This window comes from Heloderma suspectum, chromosome 13 (genome assembly GCF_057233095.1).
Source record: "Heloderma suspectum isolate Gila_16-S chromosome 13, 16-S_ref, whole genome shotgun sequence".
Lineage (NCBI taxonomy): Eukaryota > Metazoa > Chordata > Lepidosauria > Squamata > Helodermatidae > Heloderma > Heloderma suspectum.
The window spans coordinates 24,203,636-24,229,168 of NC_139470.1; the positions used below are offsets into that span (position 1 = coordinate 24,203,636).

General features: G+C 47.0%; 1 protein-coding gene across 3 annotated transcripts in view; it reads right to left on the minus strand.

Annotated features, from left to right (window-relative positions):
* The window catches only part of TAOK3 (TAO kinase 3), a 143,448-nt gene that overhangs the window by 31,256 nt on the left and 86,659 nt on the right, over window positions 1-25,533 (minus strand). For all 3 annotated transcript variants that reach the window (XM_084820464.1, XM_084820463.1, XM_084820466.1), the window contains exon 15: window positions 7,238-7,474. In XM_084820464.1, coding sequence (XP_084676590.1) covers window positions 7,238-7,474 — 237 coding nt within the window. The remainder of the gene's footprint in view (window positions 1-7,237; window positions 7,475-25,533) is intronic.

Consider the following 25,533-nt stretch of genomic DNA (forward strand, 5'->3'; position numbering starts at 1 on the left):
CAACTCCCATCAGCCCCAGCCAGCATAGCCAATGGTCAGGGATGATGGGAGTTGCAACTAAAAACAACTGGTTCCCCATCCTTGCTTTAACTGAAGCTGCCTAGGGTCGAGCCAGGGACATCCTCCATGCAAAGTGTGGGCTCTGCTACTAAATCCAGTCTCTCCCCAGTAGTTGGAACAGAAGCAAGCCCCATTGGAGTACAAAAACAAAGGTTGCAGTCCCAAATAAAAAACAAACTCTACTGAAATAAATGGCACTTTCAAGCCAACGCATTAAGAAATCAGGAAGCAAGTGTGAAATTCCAGTGGTATTTATGCAAACTTGTCCAATTTGTAGAATCTATTCTGACTACAGGATTGGCCTCCTCACCTCAAAACCTGGAGTATTTTAACAGTAGAATCCTACCTGCCAACTCAGGTATAGAGTCGTGACTGACCCATTAAACAGAATGAGGTGGAATCAGTGTGTGGGAGGAGGCTTGTGTGCCATCTCAGAGCTGGAGCATCCTAAGCATATGGTTGTTCACCCTCCAGGGAGGGTGAGTCCACCCATCCCCAGGTAATTGCTTCTAGTCTTGAACCACACTTCCTGTTAAGACCTTTTTCGTAACATTCAACTGAAATCTACTCTCCTGGAATTTAAGCCTACATGATCGAGTCCTGTCCTCTAGGGGAGCAAAGAACAATTCTTTACCCTCTCCTAGGTGGCACCACTGCAGGTATTGGAAGAGCGCTATCATGTCCCCACTCAGTCTTCTTTTCTCAAGGCCAAATGAAATATCCCCCACCTATGCGTTTGGGGGTGGAGGGAGTTGCCTAAATACATGACTTTGCATTGAACTATGTTGAATTTCTTTTTGCTAGTTTCAGCCCAGTCTCCCAATCGATTGAGGGCATTTTGAATTTTATTCCTGCCTTTTGAGGCGTTAGCTATCCTTCCCATTTTTACATCATTTGCAAGTCTGATAAGGATTCCCTCCACCCTTTCATCAAAGTCAGGGGTGAGCAGCACATGGCCAGCAGGCTGCCTGTGCCCCATGCTGCCCCCCAGTGCAGCCTCCAGGGGAGTCCAGGGGGAGGAGTGGCCCCCAGACCCCTGAAGTGGCCCAACCCTGATCAAAATGTCGATAAAAATAACTGATCACAATGTTGAAGAGTACTGGGCCCAGAGCAGCCCTGAAGCACCTCACTCAAAACCTTCCTGTAGTTTGCTGTAGTGGTAGAATTCTGGATTGTATAATTTTAGTATGCAGAGAATGGGTCATATTTTTTAATGCTCCCATTCCTACAGTTAGAAAAGTAGCAAATCAGGCTTATTTATTATTTATTTTATTGGTACCCCACCTTTCTACCAAAAATGGCATCTTACAGAACCAATTAAAATGGATTAATACAATATATTAAAATTCAGTAAAAACATAATTACAGAAAAAGCATAATTAAAAATAGCACCCAACCCACCAGACCTACTTGCGGGCTAAAGGTCTTCTTAAATAAAGCAGTCTTTGCCTGTCAGCAGAAGGACGTTAAAGAGAGAGCAAACTTAGCCTCCCTTGGAAGGGAGTTCCATTGCCTGGGAGTGGCTGCCAAAAAGGCCCTTTCTTGGGTCGCCACCAAATGCGCTTCTGAAGGTGGTGTCTCAAAAGAAGGGCCTTTCAAGAGGGTCTTAGGAATGAGGCAGACTCATATCAGAGATGGCGGTCTTTCAGGTAGCCTGGTCCCAAGCCATATAGGGCTTTATAGGTCAGAACCAGCACTTTGAATTCTGCCTGGAAACTGATGAGCAGCCAGTGGAGCTGTTGTAACCCTGTAGCCAGCCCCAGTCAACAGTGTGGCCACAGCATTCTGGACTGGCTGAAGTTTCTGAACAGCTTTCAAAGGCAGCCCCATGTATAGAACATTATAGTACTCTAAACAGGATGTAATTAAGCCATGCGTGACCATGGCCAGATCAGATGTCTCTAGGAACAGGTGCAGTTGGTGCACTGGCCTCAGCTGGGCAAATGCACTCCTGGCCATTGCCAAGACCTGGGCATCCAGGTTCAGGGCGGAGTCCAAGAGTACACCCAAACTGTGAGCTTGGGTCTTCAGGGGCAGTGTAACCCCATCCAGCACAGGTATAATCCCTATTCCTTGATCTGCCTTTCAAATGTCCAAAACCACCTCTGTCTTGTCTGGATTAAGCTTCAATTTGTTTGCCCTCATCCAGTCTATTACTGACATCATGCACTGATTTAGAACCAGAGCAGCTTCCTTGGATTTAGATAGAAAGGAGAGATAAAGTTGGGTCTCATCAACATATTGATGACACCGAACTCCAAAACTCCAGACAATCTCTCCCAGCAGTTTCATGTGAATGTTAAATAGCATGGGGTAGAAGATGGAACCCTGAGGCCAACAGCCACCGTGTTGAACAGGAATTCCCCAGCACCATCTTCTGAGATCGCCTCTCCAAGAAGGACCAGAGCCACTGTATAACAGTGCCTCCTAGTCCCATCTCAGAAGATACCATGGTTGATAGCCCTGAAAATCACCAAAAGGTTCAGCAGAACAGGGACACACTCCCCCTGTTCAGTTCCCGGCATGGATAGTCCACCAAGGCGACCAAAGGAGTCTCTGTCCCATAACCAGGCCTGAAGCCAGATTGAAATGGATCTAGATAATCTGCCTTGTCCAGAAATCTCTGGAGCTGAGAAGCCACCACATGTCCCAGGACCTTGCCCAAGAATGGAATATTGGAGACCAGCTGGAAATTATCCAATACAGTGGGGTCAAAGAGGAGTTTGTTTGTTTTTTAATAAGGTTCTTACCACCACCTCCTTTAGGCAAGATGGAATTACACCTTGCTGTAAAGAGGCATTCACCACTGCCCTTACCCACTCAGCCAGTCCCCCCCCCCCCCGCCGCTGCCTTTATAAGCCATGAAGGGCAAGGGTCCAGCACACAAGCAGTAGGCCTCACCTTTCCAAGAATCCTGTTAGCATCCTTGGAAGGTACAAATTGAAAGTATCCATTATAACTGGAGAAGCAGGAGCCAAAGTTACATCCACTGGACCTGTACAGATTCCCCCTGTGCTAGTTTATTTTTTAAATGTACTTATTATTTATTGAAATAAATATTTTTTCTATCCATCCATCCATCCATCCCCATCCATCCATCCATCCTCATCCATCCATCCATCCATCCATCCATCCTCATCCATTTATTTATTTATTTATTCATCCATCCATCCCATTTCTTTTCATTTCATTTCGTTTCATTTCATTTCCATACCGCCCAATAGCCGAAGCTCTCTGGGCGGTTCACAAAAATTAAAAACAAACAGCACACAATAAAACAATTTAAAATATATAGAACATTAAAGCCACAATGTAACAAAGCAACCACAATAAAACCTAGCAGCAGTGCAGGGATTTAAAATAGAGATTTAAAACAGCAAAGCTAAAAGTTCAGAAAGCTAAAATGCTAAAATGCCTGGGAGAATAAAAAGGTCTTCACCTGGCACCAAATGGAATACAATGTAGGTGCCAGGCAAACCTCACCAGGGAGCTCATTCCAGAGCCGGGGTGCCACAGCAGAAAAACCCCTCCTCCTAGTAGCCACCCGCCTCACTTCCTTTGGCAGGGGCTCATGGAGAAGGGCCGCTGACGATGATCTTAAGGTCCAGGCAGGCACGTATGGGAGGAGGCGATCCTTCAGATAACCTGGCCCCAAGCCGTTAAGGGCTTTAAATGTTAATACCAGCACTTTGAATTGGGCCCGGAAATGGACTGGCAGCCAGTGCAGCTGGAAAAGTACTGGCGTAATATGAGCTCGCAGGCCAGTCCCTGTTAACAATCTTGTTGCCCTATTTTGGAACAGCTGAAGTTTCCGGACCGTTTTCAAAGGCAGCCCCACGTATAACGCATTGCAGCAATCCAGACGAGAAGTTATCAGAGCATGGATCACTGTAGCTAGGCTATCTCTGTCCAGATAAGGGCGTAGTTGGTATACCAGCCTAAGCTGATAAAAAGTGCTCCGTGCCACTGAGTTCACCTATGCCTCAAGTGACAGTTCTGGATCCAAGAGCACCCCCAAACTACGAACCTGATCCTTCAGGGGGAGTGCAACCCCCTCCAGAACAGGTTGAATATCACCTAGCCGGGCAGACGAACCACCCACTAACAGTACCTCCATCTTGTCTGGATTGAGTTTCAGTTTATTGGCCCTCATCCAGTCCATTACCGTGCCCAGGCCCTGATTCAGAACAGCCACTGCCTCACCTGGATTTGATGAGAAAGAGAGGCAGAGCTGGGTGTCATCTGCATATTGATGGCACCTCAGCCCACACCTCCGGATAACCTCCCCCAGCGGTTTCATGTAGATGTTAAACAGCATAGGGGATAAAATAGAGCCCTGTGGAACCCCATGGCACAAAGCAATAATCCCCCAGCACCACCTTCTGGAATCAGCAATCCAAGTAGGAGCGGAACCACTGTAGTGCAGTGCCTCCAACTCCCAACCCAAACAACCTATCCAGAAGGATACCATGGTCGATGGTATCGAAAGCCGCTGAGTGGTCCAGGAGAATCAACAGGGTCGCACTCCCCCTGTCCCTCTCCCGGCAGAGGTCATCCTACAGGGCGACCAAGGCAGTTTCCATTCCAAAACCAGGCCTGAAGCCTGATTGAAATGGATCGAGATAATCCGTTTCATTCAACAGTGCCTGGAGCTGTCCTACAACCACTTGCTCCAGCACCTTGCCCAGGAAGGGGATGTTGGCCACTGGCCTATAATTGTTAACATCCTCTGGGTCCAGGTTAGGCTTTTTCAGGAGTGGTCTAATTACTACCTTTTTTAGAGCAGCAGGCACCACTCCCTCTCTCAAGGAGGAATTTACAACCTCCTGGACCCAGCCGGACATCCCCTCCTTGTTTGATTTAATAAGCCATGAAGGGCAAGGGTCAAGCGCACAAGTGGTCGATCGGACTTGGCCAAGCACCTTGTCCACATTCTCAGGCCTCAGTAACTGAAACTCATCCAATAAAACTGGACCAGACGGTGCTCTGAACGCCTCTACCAATGGAACTGCATTAATGGTGGTGTCCAATTCATGACGAATCTGAGCGACTTTATCTTCAAAGTGCCTTGCAAACTTATTACAGCGTGCCGCCGAGGGTTCCACCGTCTCTCTCCCAGGCCCAGAATGTAACAGGCCGCGAACCACTCGGAAAAGTGCCGCTGGACGATACTGAGAAGATGCAACGCTGGTGGAGAAGAACTGTCTCTTTGCCACCCTCACCATCACAGAGTAGGCTTGATAGTGGGCTCTTACCTGTGTTCGGTCAGACTCAGCACGAGTTTTCCTCCACCTGTGTTCTAGCCGTCTCCCTTCTTGCTTCATTGCCCTTAGCTCAGGTGTACACCAAGGAGCTGGCCAGGCTCTGCTCAGAGGGAGAGGGCGCTTGGGCATGATCGTATCAACCGCCCGAGTCATCTCTGCATTCCACAGAGCGACCTGGGCTTCGACAGGAGCACCAGCCATACCAGCAGGAAAATCCCCCAGAGCCCCCTGGAATCCATCAGAATCCATTAATTTCCGGGGGCGGACCATTTTAATAGGTCCCCCACCCTTGCAGAGGGGGAAGGCCGCCTGGAGTCTTAACCTCAGCCGGAAGTGATCTGACCATCACAAAGGAACAGATGTTAATTCCTCCACTTTCAGATCACCATCCTCCTGCCCAGTCAAGAAAACCAGATCAAGCGTGTGTCCTTTTATATGCGTTGGGCCGATGACATGTTGGGACAGCCCCATGGTTGTCATGGAGGCCATGAACTCCTGAGCCGCCCCGGATACAGCAGCCTCGGCATGGAAGTTGAGATCCCCCAGGACCATCATCCTAGGGGTCCTCAACACCAAGTCCGAGATCGCCTCCGTCAGCTCAGGCAGGGAGACTGATGGGCAGCAGGGTGGGCGGTACACCAACAGAATCCCCAATCTGTCCTGGGTACCCAAGACAAGGTACAAACACTCAACATCTGCACTCGAATGAGCAGGAAGCCTGGAGAGGGAGATTGAATTCCTATAGACCACGGCAACCCCCCCTCCCCGACCCTCAAGTCGGTGTTGGTGCTGCACCAAGTACCCAGGAGGGCACAGCTGGGAGAGAGTGACCCCTTCCAGTTCCCCCACCCAGGTCTCAGTAATACATGCCAGGTCAGCCCCCTCATCCACAATCAAATCATGGATGAGGGAGATTTTATTTTGGGCCGACCTGGCATTCAGCAGCAGCACCACCAGACCCAAGGGCAGAGTGGTAAGGCTGCCAGGAACCATCAGGTTGGGGGAAGAACCAGAAGAGGGGACAGCTGTAAGGTGTCTAGCTCCTCTTCTCCTCAGCTGGCCTGTTAATCCCCCAATGCCATACCTCCCCCTGCCCGTGACTACAGTTATGGTGGCACATCCATCCATCCATCCATCCATCCATCTCGATGTCAGGGTGGAAACTGAGCCCATAGAGCCCCAGAGCAGTTCTGATTCTGAGGGGGAACAGCAATCTGTTCCCCCTCAGTGCAAGCTCCTCTCCCACAAGCACAGCAGCTGGCAAAGATTCCTCCTGCCAGCATTCCTGGGATAGAGAGTGAGAGTGTGCTGGAGGGGGGCTTGCTGGACGCTCGGCGCAGACGCAGGGAGCGACGACAGATGGAGGGCGCTGAAAGGAGGCGAAGCGCTTGCTTGGCGCGCAAACAACGGTCGTGTCCCAAGGACCCAAGGGAAAGAGGGTGGATCTCTCCCTAGCCCATAAGTTCAGAGTCTTCCCGTGGTTCCCCTTCAAACGGGGACCAACTGCCTTACCAGGAGCTTAGGCTACTCTGCTATCTACCCCCAGGGCTGTTCCTTGCTTAGTCGCTAGTGATTAGTATCTGAAAGAGTCATAAAGTAATAAAGGACTAAAGCCTTGGAAAGAATCCTCATCTGTGTCCAGAGTTGGCTATTGGAGGGGACTGCAAGAGGCAGCTAGGGCGCTCCTGACACTCACCTACCTTTCCTCAACAAAGAAAAAGTAAAGTTTACCATATGTAGAGAGGTTATATTGGGGAGCATTCCAAAAATATGACACCCTCCCCACTCACAGTCTAATGTGGTGCAGCCTACAATTCTACCACCACATTTGGAGTAATGTGTAGAGTAGATCTGAAATACATATCTGCATTCAGTTCTCTGGCCCCAAAGCACAACAGTTTCTCCTGACTCACCTCCTTTTCTATGACGGCCACTTGCTTCTTGGCCAGCTTCTCCAGCTCAATGGACGAGTTGTTGGCATGAGTTTCCACCTCTTTCTGCAGCTTGAGGCGGTGCTCGTCCATTTCAGCCTTCAGCTTGTTCTCCAGGGCGATCAGCTGCTTCTGGTGCTGGCGCCGCATCCGCTTATATCCTGACATCTGTTCCCGCAACTCGTTCTCCTGCTCATGCTCATGGATCTGCCTTGTAACCTAAGGTCATCAAAAGGGACAATTTTTCTCTTGCTTGACAGAAGAGGAAGTCCAGAAATGCTCCAAGAAAAACCTATGCCTTTCAAGCCCACATTAGCCATTCCAGACAACAAAGCAGATGGAAACAAACAGTGGCCATTTATTCAGAGTACTGGCTGCCAATGGCAAGGCCTTTTACAATGCTGCATAGACTCAATCCAGGAGAAATGATTGGGCCTTGAGCCCTCCAGTTCCTGATAAGCCACTAGCTTTGTCAGAGAGCTGATTTGGCAAGGGAGCAGGTGGGGCCAAAGTCTGTCCATTTTCCAAATGGCTTGTTGCCAAATTTCACTGCCACAGACATCAGCCATCCATACCTATCTTTTGCCTCTGGAGTTGGCCATTAGGGAGCCAAGTGGAACCATTCAGGGAAACAGATTTGGCCTAGGACCCACCAGCTGCTGGCAGCACCTCCCACTGTGAAATAATGCAGCTTCACTAGGTCTTTAAAGTGATGTGGAACCACCACTCACTTCCCAAAGGGTGCCTGTGGTGCCTGTAGTGGCAATCTAGACACCAGCTTTGGAAGGCAGGAGGAGGAGGAGACAACAAGGACAACAACCAGTGCTAAAACGTATGACATAACTGAAGACCCAGCGTACCCAACTTCATACATTCTTGCCAATGATTGAAAATTCAAGATGGTGATTCATGCTTTCCCCCTGACCTTGAAGTTTCTCCCACCATTACTAAACCAGTGATGAAAAAATTCTGCCCCCAATTCCTGTCAGGAATCAGACCCATAGAGGGCCAAATGGATGTGTCTGAGTTTCTTAGGCTAAGGTTGAGTCTGATTAGACTTCTCCAGGAGTCATTTGAGAGAGGGAACTCCAAAAGAGAAGACACACAAACCCTGCTTCCCTAAATGCCTGATTGGCTAAAACTTAGCAAGCAACAGTCACTCCCTTATCAAAATGTCTCCTTGGTCATGCTCGGCCCTTAGGGCAAAGCAGTCAAAGGACTTTAGGTCACTGCTATTTGCAGCCAAGCTTGAGTATTGCCCCACCTCGCCTGCTGCTGTTAGCCCTGTATCTTCCCAAATGCCCAGCCTGATAAATTCCACTAGTGGTGTGACTTTGTTTTTCATGTGGATGAGAGATTATTTACACCATCAATGATACTGAGGATCACTTACAGTGCAAACCTATGCATGCTTACTCAGAATCAAGCCCCACTGTGTTCAGTGGTGCTTACTGCTATGTAAGCATGCATGGAGTTAGACTGCAGGCAGTTTCAATCATGCCGCCCCCCTCGCCATCCCTCGCACATCTTGCTGGCCGTTTTTGCAAACAGTGAGTATTTACTTCATGTTAAGCATCCTACGATCTAGAGGGGGCTCCAAGAAATATTAGAAGTCATAGGCAGTACTGCTTATGAAACTCTATCATTTCTACAGGCTCTGTCATTACTATAGCTAAAGGAACTACTCTCCTGTCTTGGCCAGTTCCAGTTTGTGCGGCCCAAGCAGAGCCCTTGGGGATTGGATAGAGCCATGCTGAGGCAAAGATATGGGCTAGAGCCAGTGAAGATCTTGACAGGGAAAGCAAATACAAGGCAGGTAGTTGCATGGATATGAGATCTACAGGACTATGGACAGCTCCCCAATAGAAAACATGTAATAACAACCCACAGAGCACAACTGAACCCTATCTAATAGTGCAGGCTCTAAAGCAGGGGTGCACAACCTTTTCAGCCCTGAGGGCTGCAGTGGGTGTCTGCTGGGTTGGTGGGGGCTGCACATGTACATGCATGAACATATGCATACACATGCAACCTACCCCCCCCCATGTGCTTGTCTTCCATACATTCCAATATTAAAAAACAAACTATTCAGTTTAAAGCAGGGGTGGGCAACTTGTGCAATTGCATTCCCTCGAGGGTAATCTTTCAGTGGCCGGGATCTCCCTATGTGCCCCCTCACACACACAAACTATCGCCATTCACATCCACTCACTCACACACAGTCACTTCCCTCCCCACGCATTCACACATACACACACTGACTCACTCACAGCTTTAACCCTTCCCTTCCCTCTACCAAAAAGAGAAAAAAGAAGAAGAAAACATACTCCAAGAATGGGCTCTATGGTTGCTACCACAGAATCCTCATTTCTAGAGCATTCCAGGAAGCAGGCAGGAAACTTCCAAGTACTGCTTCCTAGGATGTTCTGGGGATGAGGTTTCTATGGCATTTCCCCCTTTTTGCCTATTTTAGGAGGCAGCAGACGTTGAGGTCTTGGAGGCTGCCTGACAGGGCGTGTCTGTGTGTGTGTGTGTGTGTGTGTGTGCGTTTTGCACCCCTGCCCTAAAAATTGCCTCAAGCCCCACCCTTTGGTCAGAGGGGGATCTCTTAAAAGGGTAGTGATTTGGCCTGGACTCTAGCACACCTTCAGCACTTTTGTCACCTCTGGGATGAGGGAGAACAGAGGCCCTGCACACTTGGTGAGGTGACTTCTCAGAGGGTTCTGGTTGTCCTTAATCTGGACGGCTGGCAATTCCTCATGAGATGTGGTGGGACTGGGGTTCATTCCGCACCGACATCTGTCATCTGCTCATCCCTAGATGGGCTTTTAGGTCCCAAGAGATGATGTGAGCTCTCTAACCCTACAACTTCCAGATCAGCATTGGTTGCTAGCCAGATCCAGGGATGTAAGATCTGGGTCACTAGTTGGGGACCTGACAACTGTAATGCTAGGCAACTGTGACCGGGGATGATCAGAAGGCAGACCAGGATCTACTGGGTGATTTGCAGCAGATGGACAAGGGTTTCTGACCTCTGTTTAACAATAACAAAAGTACACAAAAGAGTGGCTGGGTGACCAGCCAGATGGGTGATTAATAAATTTAAAAATAACAACAACAACAACAACAAAAGTACACCTCACCCGAAATTAGGCCGCTGGAAAGTCCAAGAGTGGATTTTTTTAATGAAAGGAGCATGTGCTCAGTTCTAGTGCTGAAAACAAATTTCTTGGCTGAACATGTGCTCAGCAGCAATCTGCTTCTTAATTCTAAGTCTATGTCTCAGTTCTACCATGCCACTATTTTGCACTTGGTTCCAGTTGACTTTGGGGTTCTAATAAAACAACAACAACCCCCAGATACTTGACGGCATGCCTCTCCCAAAATGAAGGTACCCATACTCTGCGTTCAACATCTAAGGTCCTCCTTTGTGTGTCTTCTCCAAGGGAAGCTCAGAAGGCGGCAACGAGGGAGAGGGCCTTCTCAGTGGCGGCCCCTCATCTGTGGAACGAGCTCCCCAATGAGGTTTGCCTGGTTCCAACATTGTTATCTTTTCAGCACCAGGTTAAGACCTCTCTCTTTTCCCAGGCATTTGGCAGTACAATTATGAGTTTTAATCGGTCCTGGATGTGTCTTTAGTTATGACTGAGTGTTCAACGTTGTTTTCAGTTATATGTTGTTTGTGTATATTGTTTGTGTGCTTTTATGTAAATGGCTTTTAAACTTTTTATATTGTATTTAATGTTTTAACGTCTGTAAACTGCCCAGAGAACTTCAGCTATGCGGTGGTATATAAATGTAATCAGAGCTTGTTATCTCACAGTTGTTATCTTGGCTTAATCACTCCACCACCACCACCACCACTTCCTCTCACAACAAGACAGGTTTGGCTGCTGTGCAAGTTAAGGTTGGTTTCTGTGGAATTGTGAATTACATCTTTCAGAATCCTACTAATATTTACATGATAACTTTTTCCAGGATAAAAGTGAAGTGTGCTAAAAACAAACAAACCCCAAACCTTACTTGTGTCAGGGGTTGCAGGCTTTCTCAATTTGCCCATTGAATGTGTAAACAAATCAGAGGTTGAAGCGAGTTATTGTTGATGGTTAAGGCTCTCTCTGTACCAGATTGGTATGTCTGCCAACTCTGTGTTCTCAGAGGGAAGTTTAAGAATTGCCAACTACGAGCCATTTTAATTTGGCTATGGGTGCACTCTATAGATTTGACCTCACAGATAACCCAGCCCAAGGAAAGAAGGAAAATCAATAACTCTAAAAATCTCTGAGAACAAATGAAAGCAAGGGTAGAAGTTGAAGTCTCTCATTTGACTATCAGACATCTGAGAGGGCTCACTAACAAGTGATGAGAAGGAGGAATAGGAACTGAGCAAAATGTTTAGGTTTTCTCCCAGTGAGATGCTTCCCCCCACCCCCCAAACCAGAGGCACCAAGAATTTAAGAATGGGTAGGGAGTCTCTCTCTCTCCTATATTTCAGTCTATATGAGATTATTTCCCAGGAGCAGCAATACCTATGGCCAGATCACTGGTTCTATCATTGCTATAGTTACAAGAAATGTTCTTAAAATCCATTACTTTCCCCCCAATTTACCCCTGGATAGGTCCAAGAATGTGCCTTTGAAGCTCACTGTGAGTCTTGCTCTCCCCTCCCCCCAATGAAATCCAAAATGGTTCATTTATTTGGAATATTTGTATCCCACTCTTCAGTCTAAAGGACCCCCAGAGTGGCTTACAAAACAATTTAACACAACATTAGAATAAAATCAATAAAATATGGTCAGTTAAGCAGTAGAGCAGCTAAAATGTCTTGGCTTTAAAACAGAAGACCGGAAGACAAAAGCTTAGAACAAATCTAAAATGATCTTAAAAGCCTGGTGAAATAAAAAGGTCTTCACCTCCTAGCAAAAAGACATCAGATTCAGGACCAGGTGAACCTCCCTGGGGAAACCATACTCATAGCCAAAAAGGCCCGATCTCTGGTTGCTACCTGCCTCATCTTCAAGGGAGGGGGTACCTGGAGGAGGGGCCTCTCAGGATGATCTTAATACTTGGGTAGGCTCACAATGTATTTACCAACATATACTCATCCTATAGCCTAATGCTGAGGAGGACGAACAGATCAAAGACAGAGTCTTGGGTGCCATCTGCCAAGCAATGGCAAATATGTCATGGATCAGGACCCCAAATCCTCATCCTCTGAGGATCCCAACCCCTTGTCCTTAGAAAAATAGGCTGAGTTAAGTTTAGGGAGAAGATTCCGTTACATGAAGGCGTCGCAAGCCTTCCACCTCCCCAGGATCCAGTTCCCCAGGAACCACCACCTGTATCCAGAGGAAGTCACACTGCCATCCTCAGACTCTGAGGACTCCAGCCATGAAGACACCAGCATGTCACAGCCATCCCTGGAATGTCACAGCCTGAGGCTGCTTAAACAGCCCAGGGCCCTTTAAGACAAAAGGCCTCAGTTAGTGCGGAGGCAGGGCCAACTAGCCTAAAGGAAGCCAAAACCCTGCTTAAGGCTCAGTCTTGATTTGCTGCTTATTAGAGCAGCATACAGACAAGCTTGTCTGGCTTCCAGCCCCAGCACCACTTGGAACTCCCCATAGTGTTGTCCTGTTCCTGCCTCCGTGAGAAACCGGATTTGCCCCAAACCTTGGTAAACCTCTGACTGTTAGTGGAAACCTGTATCCCAGGCCCAGGGCCTAACAGGGCTGAACAATGCTAAACCCTTGCCATGACAGAACACGATACCATTGTACAAACCTCTCTCTACTGTTAATGTTCAGTCCACAAGACAGGCTTATTTCAAGCTGACCCAGCTATTTATTAGCCTCATAAAAGAAAAGGCAGGTTCTGGCTATCTGTGCACATTCTTTTTCCATCACACACACACACACACACACACGTCTCTCTCCCACAAGCCCCGAGCTCTTATTTATCTCATCAGTGGTCTTGCATCTAACCATCAAGTTAAAGGGCTGAAACTTGGGTAGAGTCAAGACATCTTGCAGTGGTACTGGAACAGCTACTGCTTGAAGGTCCAGCACTGTTGTTACTACATGTTTATATATTGCTTTTATTGAGGGCTTTCAATTAGGAACTTTTTTTAATTAGTCACTCTCATTTTAGCCATTAAATTTAAACTAATTTGCCTGTTACCAAGTTGAACTTTATAGTTGCCTTGATGAAGATAGTGAAGGAAGTATGAGATAATTTTATATTATCTTTTAAGTTAACACTCAGTTTTAACAGGTAAGGCCATCTTTAATATTTTCCTTTTCATTTCCTACTACACTAACACAGAATCAAATAGCCTAAAAATAAGTGTGTCATTAACTCTTAGTACCACCAGTTAAAATTTGGTATCACCAATTCATTAAATAAAGCTTTCATTGATTAATTTAACAGTTACAGCCTGCAGACATACTTTAAATTTATAAAAGGCTTCATACTCTTAATTGTGTATGGTCCTCACAATCTCTCTTCTGATGGAGAGGTTTGATGAAGTGGACCATAGTCCACTAAAGCTTATGCCAGAATAAATTTGATAGTCTTTAAATTGCCACAAGACTCTTGGTCTTACAATATCCCTTGTGGTTATTTCCCCAGGAGCCAATAATAATCCCATTTTATCACTGGAAAACTGAGTCTGAAAGCCACTGACAAGATGTAAGGCACTTGTGTGCGTATGAGATAGAGAGAGGGTGTATGGGTGTCAGGAGGTTGCCCCTGCCGCCTTCTGAAATCCTCAGGTAGCCAGAATCAACACGCAGACAATAGGGCTCTTTTCCAAGGCTTTATTCCCATTTATCCTAATGACGCTTACAGATGCTAATTGCTTGATATGAGTGAGACTTAAGAGAGCTGCCTACTTGAGGGTTCTAACCTTAGGAATCAGTTGATTTCTGTTTGGAGGGGAAGGCGGGAAACCTCTGAACTTATGGGCTAGGAGGAGAGAGTCCACCCCTTTCCTGTGGGGCATCGAGGCGCCACTGTTGCCGTCGCGCCAAGCGGGCTGAGCGCCTCCTCTCAGTGCCCGCCATCTCCCGCTTGACGCTGCGCTGGCGCCTAGCATCCAGAAACTGCTGTTGCGCCTCCCTCTCCCTGCCAGGGTCACTATCACTCTCAGGAATGTTTACCGGGAGGGGCTCTCCCCCGGCTGCTCCTCTGAACAGCGCACAGGTTCCTCTCCCGCGGTTTCTATCTCTTCCTCAGAATCAGAACTGCTTTGGGGCTCTCTGGGCTCCGATCCAACCCTGACATCGGGAGGGAGGGAAGGAGGGAGGAAAAGCGGTCAGGTTCTGGCTTCTTACATTCTGCGCTACTAGCACCCTGTTTCTACTGCAAGCATGGTAGACTGAATCCTGGACTTCAAGGGCACCATCTACACTGCAGTGCCAGCCTGACTGACCATCAAGTCAGCTGACCCCAAGGGCCAGTCCTGACCTGCTAGGACGTATAAAGTGCTGGCCTCAGAACTTGCTTCTTAGTCTGGGCAATTCACCTCTGGTGTGAGGATACTGTCTAAACCAGGAGTGCTAGAGCAATTTGTGTTGGGGTGTGTGTGTCAAATTGCCTTCCATGGATCAGATGACATCAGTGGGTGTGGCCATGTCCACTGACATCATCATCCTGCCTCCATCCATTTGACCTTTCTCCATGCTGAGCAGCCGTCAGAGTTCCCAGTGGCCCACGCCATCCCCTCCTCTAAGCACCAGCCACTCCCATGCCCACTGTTCTCTCTCATAACAGCAGGGATTCCTCCAGGGACTGGGGCTTGGAGGCCACAGCCCACTCCCTGAAGGAACCCAAGGAGGCTCTGTAGACTGTATGCGAAACTTCTGTGGGCCACGATAAGCCCGAGGGCTGGAGGTTCCACATCCCTGGTCCAAGCTGTTGCTTCCTTTCCTTGGGTTCTGACTCCTGTCTGGTTTTGACTTCACACCTGTCTCTAGCCTGTCTGATCTTTCTGAAGGCCTCTGAAACATGCCCCCTGCCTGTTTTGGGCCACACACCTGGCCTCTGGCCCAGTTAAGTTGACAGCCAGCTACTCAAGACCCTGGGACCCAGATGCCTGAAGCTTGACCCTTGCTGAGACCTGACACATGCTCAAGGCCACACAGGGAGTCCATGACAGAGAGGGAATGAACCTAGGTCTTCCAGGTCCAAGCATAACTCAATCTAATGGAACATAAAATGACTGTCTGGTTAGATGCATAGTAAGCTGTGATGTGGTCATAAAACAGAAGTAGCCATAGGACTGTTTCACTCAGGGATGACGTGCAAGATGGCCTGATATAAACCACATTTCAACAGGCTTATAGGCTCTTGCAAATTGGCGCCAACTCTCCACAGTGCCAGTGAGTCCAGAGTCTACAGTAATTCATGAAAATCACAATCCACTGAGAAATCCAATGGTGCACAACTCCAATGAAATGGCTAGGAGTGGTGCAAGAGCATAGAAGTGCCTTTGTGTCCAAAGACATACGTTCCTGCTGAAACTAGAGAACCTGAAAGTCCTGCAGCACCCCATATAAATGTAGTGATTTAAGAAACTCTACACTTCCTTTGTACTTCTTCAAGGTCCTCTTCTTATGCTTCCAAAATCCCTCCACGAAACATTTTCTGAAAGGATAATCTTACATTTCTAATCCCCAAAGCAACCTTTCACTCTGCATTCTACCTTGACCCACCACAACAGCAATAATTTAACATTTATCTCCTGGAGGCTGCTCCAGTGTGAACTTCTGCTTCCAAGGAACTTCCAAGTCTCAATCCCTCTACTTAAATGGGTCTTTAGGAATTACTTTGTTAGGACAAAGTCCAGCACAGCATGCCCTGTACATCACTGAGAAGAAGGATGATGCAAATATACTCCAAGCATTTCCCAAACAAGGGAATGTTGCTCGGTTGCATTAATGAGGGGGATAACAAAACCTGGGGAATCAATGTGCAACCACTTTTACAACTTGCACATTGATTCCCCAGATGAAAGTGCACCCACATGGCTTTGGGGGGAGGGAGGGATTAAGAGCCCAAGTTATGTCAGGAATATTAATTGTGGGGGAAACATACTCATGTCTAAATAAACCATTGCCTAAACAAATAAATGAAAATTTCACCAACAAGATGATGACCATAAATGGTCATTTGAAAGGGGGATCTATCACATTATATATTCCAACTCCTTCCCTCAATACAGAATATTGGATATGTATGGTCTCCTGGGAAGACACCTCTTCAGCCTCTCCTTGAAAACTCCCTTGAGTTGTGAAACCAGAATGGGAATTGATTGTCTTCATGCAGCTTAATTCACTACTCCTACAGTTAGGACATTCTCCCTATGTTTTAAGTAAGGGATGGGTGAAGTTTGTATTCTTGAAGGCCCACTCTGTTCTCCAAATGCTAGCCTAGAGGTAGAAAGCAATTTAGGGGTGTCACAGGTAGAGAGAACGTGTGCTTCTACAGCATGAGGTCATTGACAGTGGTTTACAAATCTGCTTCCTTAGAATTCCCACAAGAGACAGACTGGCAGCATTCCTTTGCTTTTCTAGAACACACAAGATAATTAAATATAAAAACATCTGTATGAACTACAGAGTCCCATGCTTTCTCTTCCTCAAAAGTTAAATTCTGTGCAAGATGATGCCTGGGGGCGTCTCTACACCAGCCTAAAATCCTGCATTTAAAACGGGGCTTTCTGCTTCCGTTTTAAATGCAGCATCACAACTACTCCCTTTTTCATGTGCTTCTTTTTTCCCCACCCCCCTCCCACTCCTTCTCCCTGTATCTGAGTCTTCCATGATCTTTCATTGATCTCGCTCCTCTTCTTGCCACTTTTATTCTTTTCATGGAGGAAACTGAAGCGGAACACAATGGGGTAATTTGATAGCTCATTATCTGCAATCTATTTAAAAACGGAACAAAGGGCATTTAGTGCAGGAGACGCCCTGAATGATCACAGTGTCATGTAAAGAGCCCACAAACTTCTGTGAAGGAGCAATCTCAATCTCAAGATAAAAGCTCAGTGTGAAGGAGCCCTGTATCTTGATTTACTTGATAGGACCACTGGGGTGGGGGCAGATAAAGGGCTGGATTCACCCTGAAGGCTACCAGTTGGCCATCCCAACCTAAATGTTCTTCTTATTCAACCTCAGTAGAGAGAGTGAAGCATTTGACACCCTCATTTCTGGCTTTCCTTTAATCTTTAGATTTTTTCTTTAAATCCTAAGACTAGAAGTAGGATGAAGATAATCTAATACAGTCTCCTGCCCTAAAGAAAGATCCTGCCCACAGCAACTCACTTTCATGCTGCATAATCATTCCCCAAACAGAATTTGTGCCATAAGCAGACACAGAGAGAGAATAAGATGCCTCTGTGCCAGTGTCTGATCTGACATGATACAGATCTAACCCTACAGATGGCTAGATGCCACCTCAAGTGTAGTACTTTTCAGGGGGGTTGCTTTGCACATTCCACAGCTGGTAATCAAAGGCCGGTTCATACATTGCCAGAAAAGGTTCAGGTGCTGCTGCGATACGGTTGCTCTGCCTAGTAATGCTTGAAGGAAGCTGATCACACAGGCAGGGCTAGCACTAGGAAGAATCACACTACCAGAGGTAGCCATGTTGCTGTCCCCATCAACATGATCTGCTTCCTTCAACGTTGCCAGAAGCAGCCATATCAGCTCCCACGCCATTGCTGGTAACATAAAGCGGCTCCAAGTGTGGGGTTATTGTCTGATGAAAAAGACATCAAGTGATGTGTGCTGTTAGGACCTGCTGAGATTAGAATCGGGAATCCAGAGGTTTGTGTACAGCTGTATGTGGCGAGCCAATAGACTGGGCCCTCTCCCTAGGCAGTACAGGATTTCCAGGTACTGGAGTGGCTCTGGCCACCAGGCTGGCCACTGGCACTTCTCAACAGGAAGGGCAATAAAGGCTTCCTATTCAGGCTGGGACTTTGCCTGGACAATGGTAACTTTTTGTCCATTCCTGACCATGAATGGGACATATGCCCAAAGGTGGCTGGAGCTGCAGGACCTTCGATAGGTCCAAGCAGACAAGGTCTGGAGTTCAACTGAAGGCTCTTATCTTGGGCCAGACTACCCCCGGAAGGCTGTAATCTCTTCCTGGAGCGCCTTAACGGGGTGGTCCTCTAGGAGCTAGCACTCCATCGCCTCTCAGTCATCTCCTCCCTTGTGTGTTAACTGAACTAGTGAACAGTTGTTAGATAGCACGAGGACCCTGCTGTAAAGGGGGCCAGTTCTTCAGGGGAATCTACATAAGATTAAAAGAAGAGCCATGGTGGATCAGAACAAGGTCCAGAATTCTGTTCACACAGTGGCCAACCAGCTGCCGATGGCAAACCCACAAGCAGGACAGGAGTGCAACAGCACCCTCCTGCCTAAGTTCCCCAGCAACTGGTGTATGCAGGCATACTGCTTCTGATACTGGAAGTAGTGTATAGCCATCAGGACTAGTAGCCATTGATAGCCTTCTCCTCCATGAATTTGTCCAATCCCCTTTGAAAGCCATCCAAATTAGTGGCCATCACTACATTTTGTGGAAGTGAATTCTATAGTTTACCTATGCACTATGTGAAGAAATACTTCCTTTTATTGTCTAAGGCCTGCTGGAACACTGCTTCTGGCACAAACAAGGCCTTTCCCTATTGTGCTACTTGCTGGAGAGGTAGGGATTGACAGGGTTGGATTTTGGGGAGTATCTGAGGTGTCATTGAGGTGTAGCTATTGCCACCTCCAATAAGCAGTGAAACACTGAGGGGAGAAGAATGTCCAATTTGTGGTGGGAAGGGTGCAGCCAGGATGCATGGAGGCCAGACTACTCCATGTACTCAGTGACATCATTTGGCAAGCAATGGGCCCTGGAGGGCTCACCAATCCTCCATTAAAACAATGGATTAATTTTTGGACATCCTCTTAATTTATCAGAGCTGTTACGATTAATTAAGGATGAGGATTGAACGAGTCTGTCCATCACTAATTTCATCTCAAAGCTCAACATTTACTGACTCTTTGGGTAGCAATGCAGCTAAGCAACTTTAACTGGGAAAGTAATACAAGACAGTACTGGATTTGGAGGAAAGCTGGGGGATGCCCCCTATGTTCCTTGCTTTTCTGGTGCCTCTGCTCCCCGGTAGAGGTACTAGAAAAGGAAGAAATGTGTATTTCCTCTGTTTTTATTTGGAATCTGTGCCTTTCTAGGGAACAAAAGACAGCACTGTTAAGGACGCACAATCCACCTGATTACTTGTACAACCTACGTTTATTTATGTTTATTTTGTTTATTGCATTTATATCCCACCTTTTTTCCTCTTGCAAGGAACTATGTTCTCAAATGTTGGGGCAGGATCCCCTTGGGAAGTTGTGAACCACTTGTGAAGGAGTGTGTATGAATGATTGGACTCTGGAAGGGCAGCCCCCAAAACCAAGCAGCTGCTACGGGTCACTTCCACCTGCAAGCAACAGTTGAGTTCAGTTCCTGCCCTTTGAGTCAATGCATGTAGCAGCCAGGGCCGCCTTGTTGTCACCACTACCCTCCTCCTCTCCCCTCAGAGCCTATTCTGGTGGTGGCTCCTCCACTTTCCAGACACTCCAAATAAGTAGACACCAGTGTTAAGTCTCACCTGCTGTTGGTACCCATGCTAGGAAGCCTCTTTCTTTCTTCACCAAATACACACAAGAAGCCTCAAACAGCGGCCCTAATCTACTCCTTCACTGCAAGCCTCATTCATTACCAGCAGACTTTCTACCCATGCACAGAGCAAGGGACAACAGGAAACCTTTCTTCCTACCTAGGGACTTGCTACACCCCAAAAAAGGGATTCTAATGACCAGAATTAATAATAATGGATTATTTTATGCCATCCAATGCTAGGTTCAACTGCAGTGTGAGTAGGACTGAAACTATGCAAGAATGTAACCTAGGTAAAACAGTCTTGAATACACATTCACTCCGATACACAGATACTGCTGCTCAGCAGCAGGATGTGCACAAGTGTCTATGAATGAGGATCTCTCTATGCCCCCTTTCCAAAACATGTAAACTTGCTGCCGGGGGTGCGGGGAGGGAAAGGATGGAAAAGAGGACAAATTTAGAAAAGAGGCCCAAGCTGAAAATGTTTCGGAGAACACTCTGTCTTACTGAGGTGATTGACACACTCATAAACATTTTAGATTTGCAAGGCCATGTGCTTAATTATAGCCCCTATAAATTTGCCTAGAATTGAAGTCAGGGTCATTGGCCTGCAGTTTCCAGGATGAGATCAAGATCCTTGGTGCCACATAAGCCATTCTCCAATCTCCAAAAACAGGGATGCTTTTAGGGAAAAATTACAGGCCAGTAATTTAATACACTGAATGTCCTTAGAATGCCAAGGTGCATGGTATCTTGCAGTACAGGTGTAGCATTGTGGGTAAGAGATTGAGCAATGAATCAGGAAGCCTTGGATCGTATCTCACCTCTGCCACGGACTCACCAGGTGGCTTTAAGGGAGGCATTCTCTCAGCCTCGATGGTGGGAGTTGTAGTACAACACCCCCCAGAGGACAACAGCAAATCTGGGCAGGGAGGGATGGAGGGGGGGGGGAGAGAGAGAAGGCAGTTGCAGAAAGGGAAAGGCGAAAGGGAAAGGCAAAAGGGGTGGTGGTGGTTCAACCACTTTTGGCTTTGGCCTTGCCCACCACTGGCTTCCACCCCGCCCACTACCAGCATGTGACTCCTGACAGATTACCCCCAAAGGAATGTGGCCCTAGGCAGAAAAAAGGGTTTCCTACTCCTGCTCTGAAGCACTGTGTAAATCAGGGTGGGGAACAAATTTGCTGGCAGTGGCGACAGCAAAAAAGCCCACTGGCTTTTTTGCTTCCGCACCCCCAAATTTCAACAGTGAAGCAGGAGTGTGGTCCCGGTGCGGGGTGGGGGGGAGTCTGGGGGCTGGAAATTAGCCCCCAGACTGCCCAAATTTGCCCAGCCGTGATATAAATGCTCATCATTGTCCTGGTAACAATACTATCAATTAGCCGGAAAAACTCTACTCTGGACACATCACTTTGCCATCTGAGAGGGTTAGTTCAGATATGAGGCTCTCTCCTTTGGTGACCTCTTTTGTGAGGCCATACACAAATGCCTCATTTAGCTTTACTACAATACTGCTATCATCATTGATGTCCCTAACGGAACCGCAGGAATGGATTTTAAAACCTGATATGGAAAGGAGAGAAAGAATGATTCAGGGAGAGAGAAAATGAATGCCTGGACCCTACACGGGGTTTTTGAAGCTAAATGATACAAGGAGCTCCTTTTTTTTTTTTAACGTGCCAGACCTAACACTGCATCTCACTCAGCACTGTCCACCCTTTCCAGGGTCCCAGAGAGAGATCTCTTTCAGCCCTGTCAACACGCAACCCTTCAACAGAGATAGAGAGAACTGAAAATGGAACTTGTATTGTGGTTACTGGGACCTCTACTTTGGTTGCATGCCACAAACCAGACAGTGGGACCATAAGAACAGAACACCTTCAAAAGTAAAATGCCCAAACAGCCAACTAAAGAAACTAAAATGAGAATGGCTAAAACTGTAGCAAAACTGCTGAGCAAATGGAATAACACTGCAATGGCAAGAGAAGAGAAGCCCCGAGTGTTGAGTTCTTACCCTCAGCTCCCGAAGGGACCATCATTGGCCTGAGTAGGTCCAATTGGGGCAGCCACTCCCCATTTTTACAAGAGCTATCTATTTTCATTGTGGTTAGCTGTTATGGGGTGATGCCTTATGCTGCTAGCTGTTTACAGATTGCTTGTGGGGGGACTCAATGTTTTAATGTTACTCTGCTGGGATGGGATTAAGGGAGGGGATGTCTGAACACTGCTGGTTTCAGGCTGTTGGTGGAATTCAGAAAAAAACCCCAAGCAAGGAACAGGTGCTTTGCAGTACTAATCGGGGCTTATAGGTGGTGGAGTTTCAGGGGGGGAGGAGAAGAACAAAGGACACCAGTTTTTGATTCCCACACCCCTGAAACCTTCCCTCACTGTGCCACACAGCTCTAAAGGACTCAGGCTTGGGACAGGCTGCTGGCTCTGAACCAGAATATTGTATTGCTATATAGCGGTGAGGGGTTCTGGGACTATAAGCTGTTAGGGAGTTAAAGCAGGCCATTTTCTCCCCACATTACCCTCCTCCCCACCCACACACACACTCAACATTCCATGGTTCCTGGAGGACAATGAGCATCCTCAGTCCTGGTCATGTGCCCCCCCTCCCCGCTTTAATTTGCACACCAATATATTTCTGCATATCTGGGGATTCCTGAATAGGCCGAAATCACTGCCTCACTTCACTGTGAAACTGATCTGCACAGCGGCCACCACGTTTAGTATTAGAAGGAACAGGTGGGGACCTGCAACAAAAAGTTGCAATGTATTCCCAATATGTAACAGTAGTGATCCTGTTCAGGGCTCCAACCAGCCCAGAACAGGAGCCTCTTCAGGATTTACTGGAAGGGGGAGGGGGAGGTTTCAGGAGGAATGAAAGAAAAAAAGGGGCATTTCCCCCACCCCCATCCTGAAACCTTCCCTCACTATGCTATATAGTGCTAAGGGACCCAGGTTGGGGTCCAGCCTGAAACTTGCCTGTTTTACTGCTGTTGATCAAAGGCAGGAAGGGAGGGAGGCAAGGTAAAAGTGTCCCATCTGAAGCCTTCCCATATAGCATGGTGGGGAGAATTTTTTAATTTCATAGCACACACTCCCACAGGAGCTCAAGCAGGCCAGTCCCCCTCCATTTCGCCTTTCTCCTCTTCAACTGACATCCTCAGCACTTTAGTCTAAATGTGCAGACTGACAAGCAACATATAGCCAACTATGCTCAGTGGCTTCCATAGGTGCTGGAAGCCACTGAGCATCAATCCTGGTTGGGCCATTTTGGCTTGTGTTTAAGCTGAATTTACAACCTAATATATTTCTGCATACATAGGGAGTTCCCCTGAGTATGCAGAAACCAGCCTTATTTTGGGTGACCCTCTCCCCTTCCCAATTAAAAGGCATGGGATCACCCAAGTTAGGTATTGCAGGGATGATGATAGCAGGGTGACAAGACTGCCCTCATCAGACTTATTGTCCCCCTGCCATGAATTTTTATAGTTGCCAACACTCCTACTTGCACTGTAGAATGGGCAGTTTCACACCTGGCATGTGCTGGTTCTTACTTGGCTGACCCAGGCTGACACCCTGTCCAACAGAAAATGGCCTGACGCAGAGACCTCTCTGGTAATCCTCTATTTCCCAACCAGAGGGGCCTCAATTGAAGGGGTGAGAAGTGGCTACCAGGTTTTTCAGCCTGAGCGTGCGTGCGTGTGTGTGTGCGCGCGAGCGGGTGGGATTCTACATGGCCAAGATGCTCTGGGAGGGGTGTGTGATCACTGGGCAGTCAAGTCCCTCAGAAACTAGACTGGATAGAATCCAGCACTCTAGGCAGAAGTCATTGGCTATATGTTTGTTTATTAATTAAGTAATTACATTTCTATACTGCCCCATAGCCAAAGCTCTCTGAGTGATTCACAACAATTAAAACCATAAAATATGACATGAAAGTTGAAAAGTTTGTTGTTGTCTGTCAAATCTGCGTATTTAAATTGTATTTGCACTGATGGTATGAAAGTAAGTGTTAAAATGTTTGTTTTTACAACCAGCTTATGCAATGCCTGGAAACCTCAGCTTGTGTTCAAAATTATGGGGATTTTTTCATGCCTATGACTTTATTTCTAATTATGTTTAAAAAAATAATGAAAAGTCTTGTGGCACCTTAAAGACTAACTCATTTACTCATACTGCCACAAGCTTTTGTGGACACTGTCCACTTCATCAGATGCATTCTGATGAAGTGGCCAATGCTCACAAAAGCTTGTGTCAGAATAAATAAATTTGTTAGTCTTTAAGTTAGCACAAGGCTTTGTTGTTTTTGCTGCAACAGACTAACGTGGTACCCTTCTGGAAATTGTAGAAAAAAATACGTTTTTCTTGGTTTAAAAAAAAAAAAAGCACTGTCAAGGGACTTGAAAGGGTAACAGCAGGGAATGCAAGAAAGGGGTGGCATAAGCCAAGAGAACAAGATGTTAAGATATTGCAAGTTGCCCTGAGCCATCAGGATATGACAGTGTATAAATGGAAATTTGTATGAAGGAGAAGGATTCATAAAGGCTCTATCTGGTCAATGGACAAAAGAGGAACTCCACTGAGGATGAACGAAAAGGACCACAGAAAGCAGTCGGCTAACAGCAGGGGTTGCATGCCCTACAGTCTTTACCAAGACAGAACGAGTGTGGTGTAGTGTAGTGGTTAGGGTGTTGGGCCGGGAGTCAGGAGATCTGGGTTTTAGTCCCCACTTGGCCATGGAAGCTCACTAGGTGACTTTGGACCAGTCACAGACTCTCAGCCCAACCTACTTCACAGGGTTGTTGTTGTGAAGATAACATGGAGAGGAGGAGGATTATGTATGCTGCCTTGGGTTCCTTAAGGAAGAAAGAAGGTGGGATATATATGTAATGAATAAATAATAAATAGGGTGCAGTTACTACTAAGCTGAATCCTTAGGAAGGAGGTGGCTGCTGGACAAGATTCATAGTTCTAAAAGTGGGAACAACTAGTTAGTTACAAGAGGAGGTATGGTGTTTTCCTTGACCTCCAAATCCAGTTTTTGTGCATGTTCTAGCTGACTGAATGTTAAAGGCTTTATATTATGTTTAATCATGCTGTGAACTGTCCAGAGAGTTTTGGCTATTAGGTGGTACAGAAATGTAATGAATTAATCCCACTGCCCCCACCCCTGCAATGGCAACCTCATCATCTCTTCCTCTATGAGTGATGTCAGGTGGTGAGTGCTGACAGAAATGGAGGAACTGAGAAACAAGAGAGAGGTATCAGCATGCTCGGGAGGAAACTGGAGGCATGCAGAAGTACAAAATATTTTAAAAACCTAAAGCTTCCTCCCAACCCCACAAAAGCCATGCCCAATGAGGGCTGAGCATGCTCAGTCCCTCCAGGAGCCATTGAAAACATGGGTTCATATGAGTGTCACCTGGAGAAGAGCAGGGTGCGTGTGAATTGCCTGCTTGAGCCCCTTGAAGTTTCTAGTATCCTGGGAGGAGGGTATGGCTGGCTAGCTGAAACCCTGAAAAGAAGCACTGCTGTTAGGAGACGAAGTTCCATTGCAACATATTGCAGCAGGTCCCACTTGAATGTGCATGC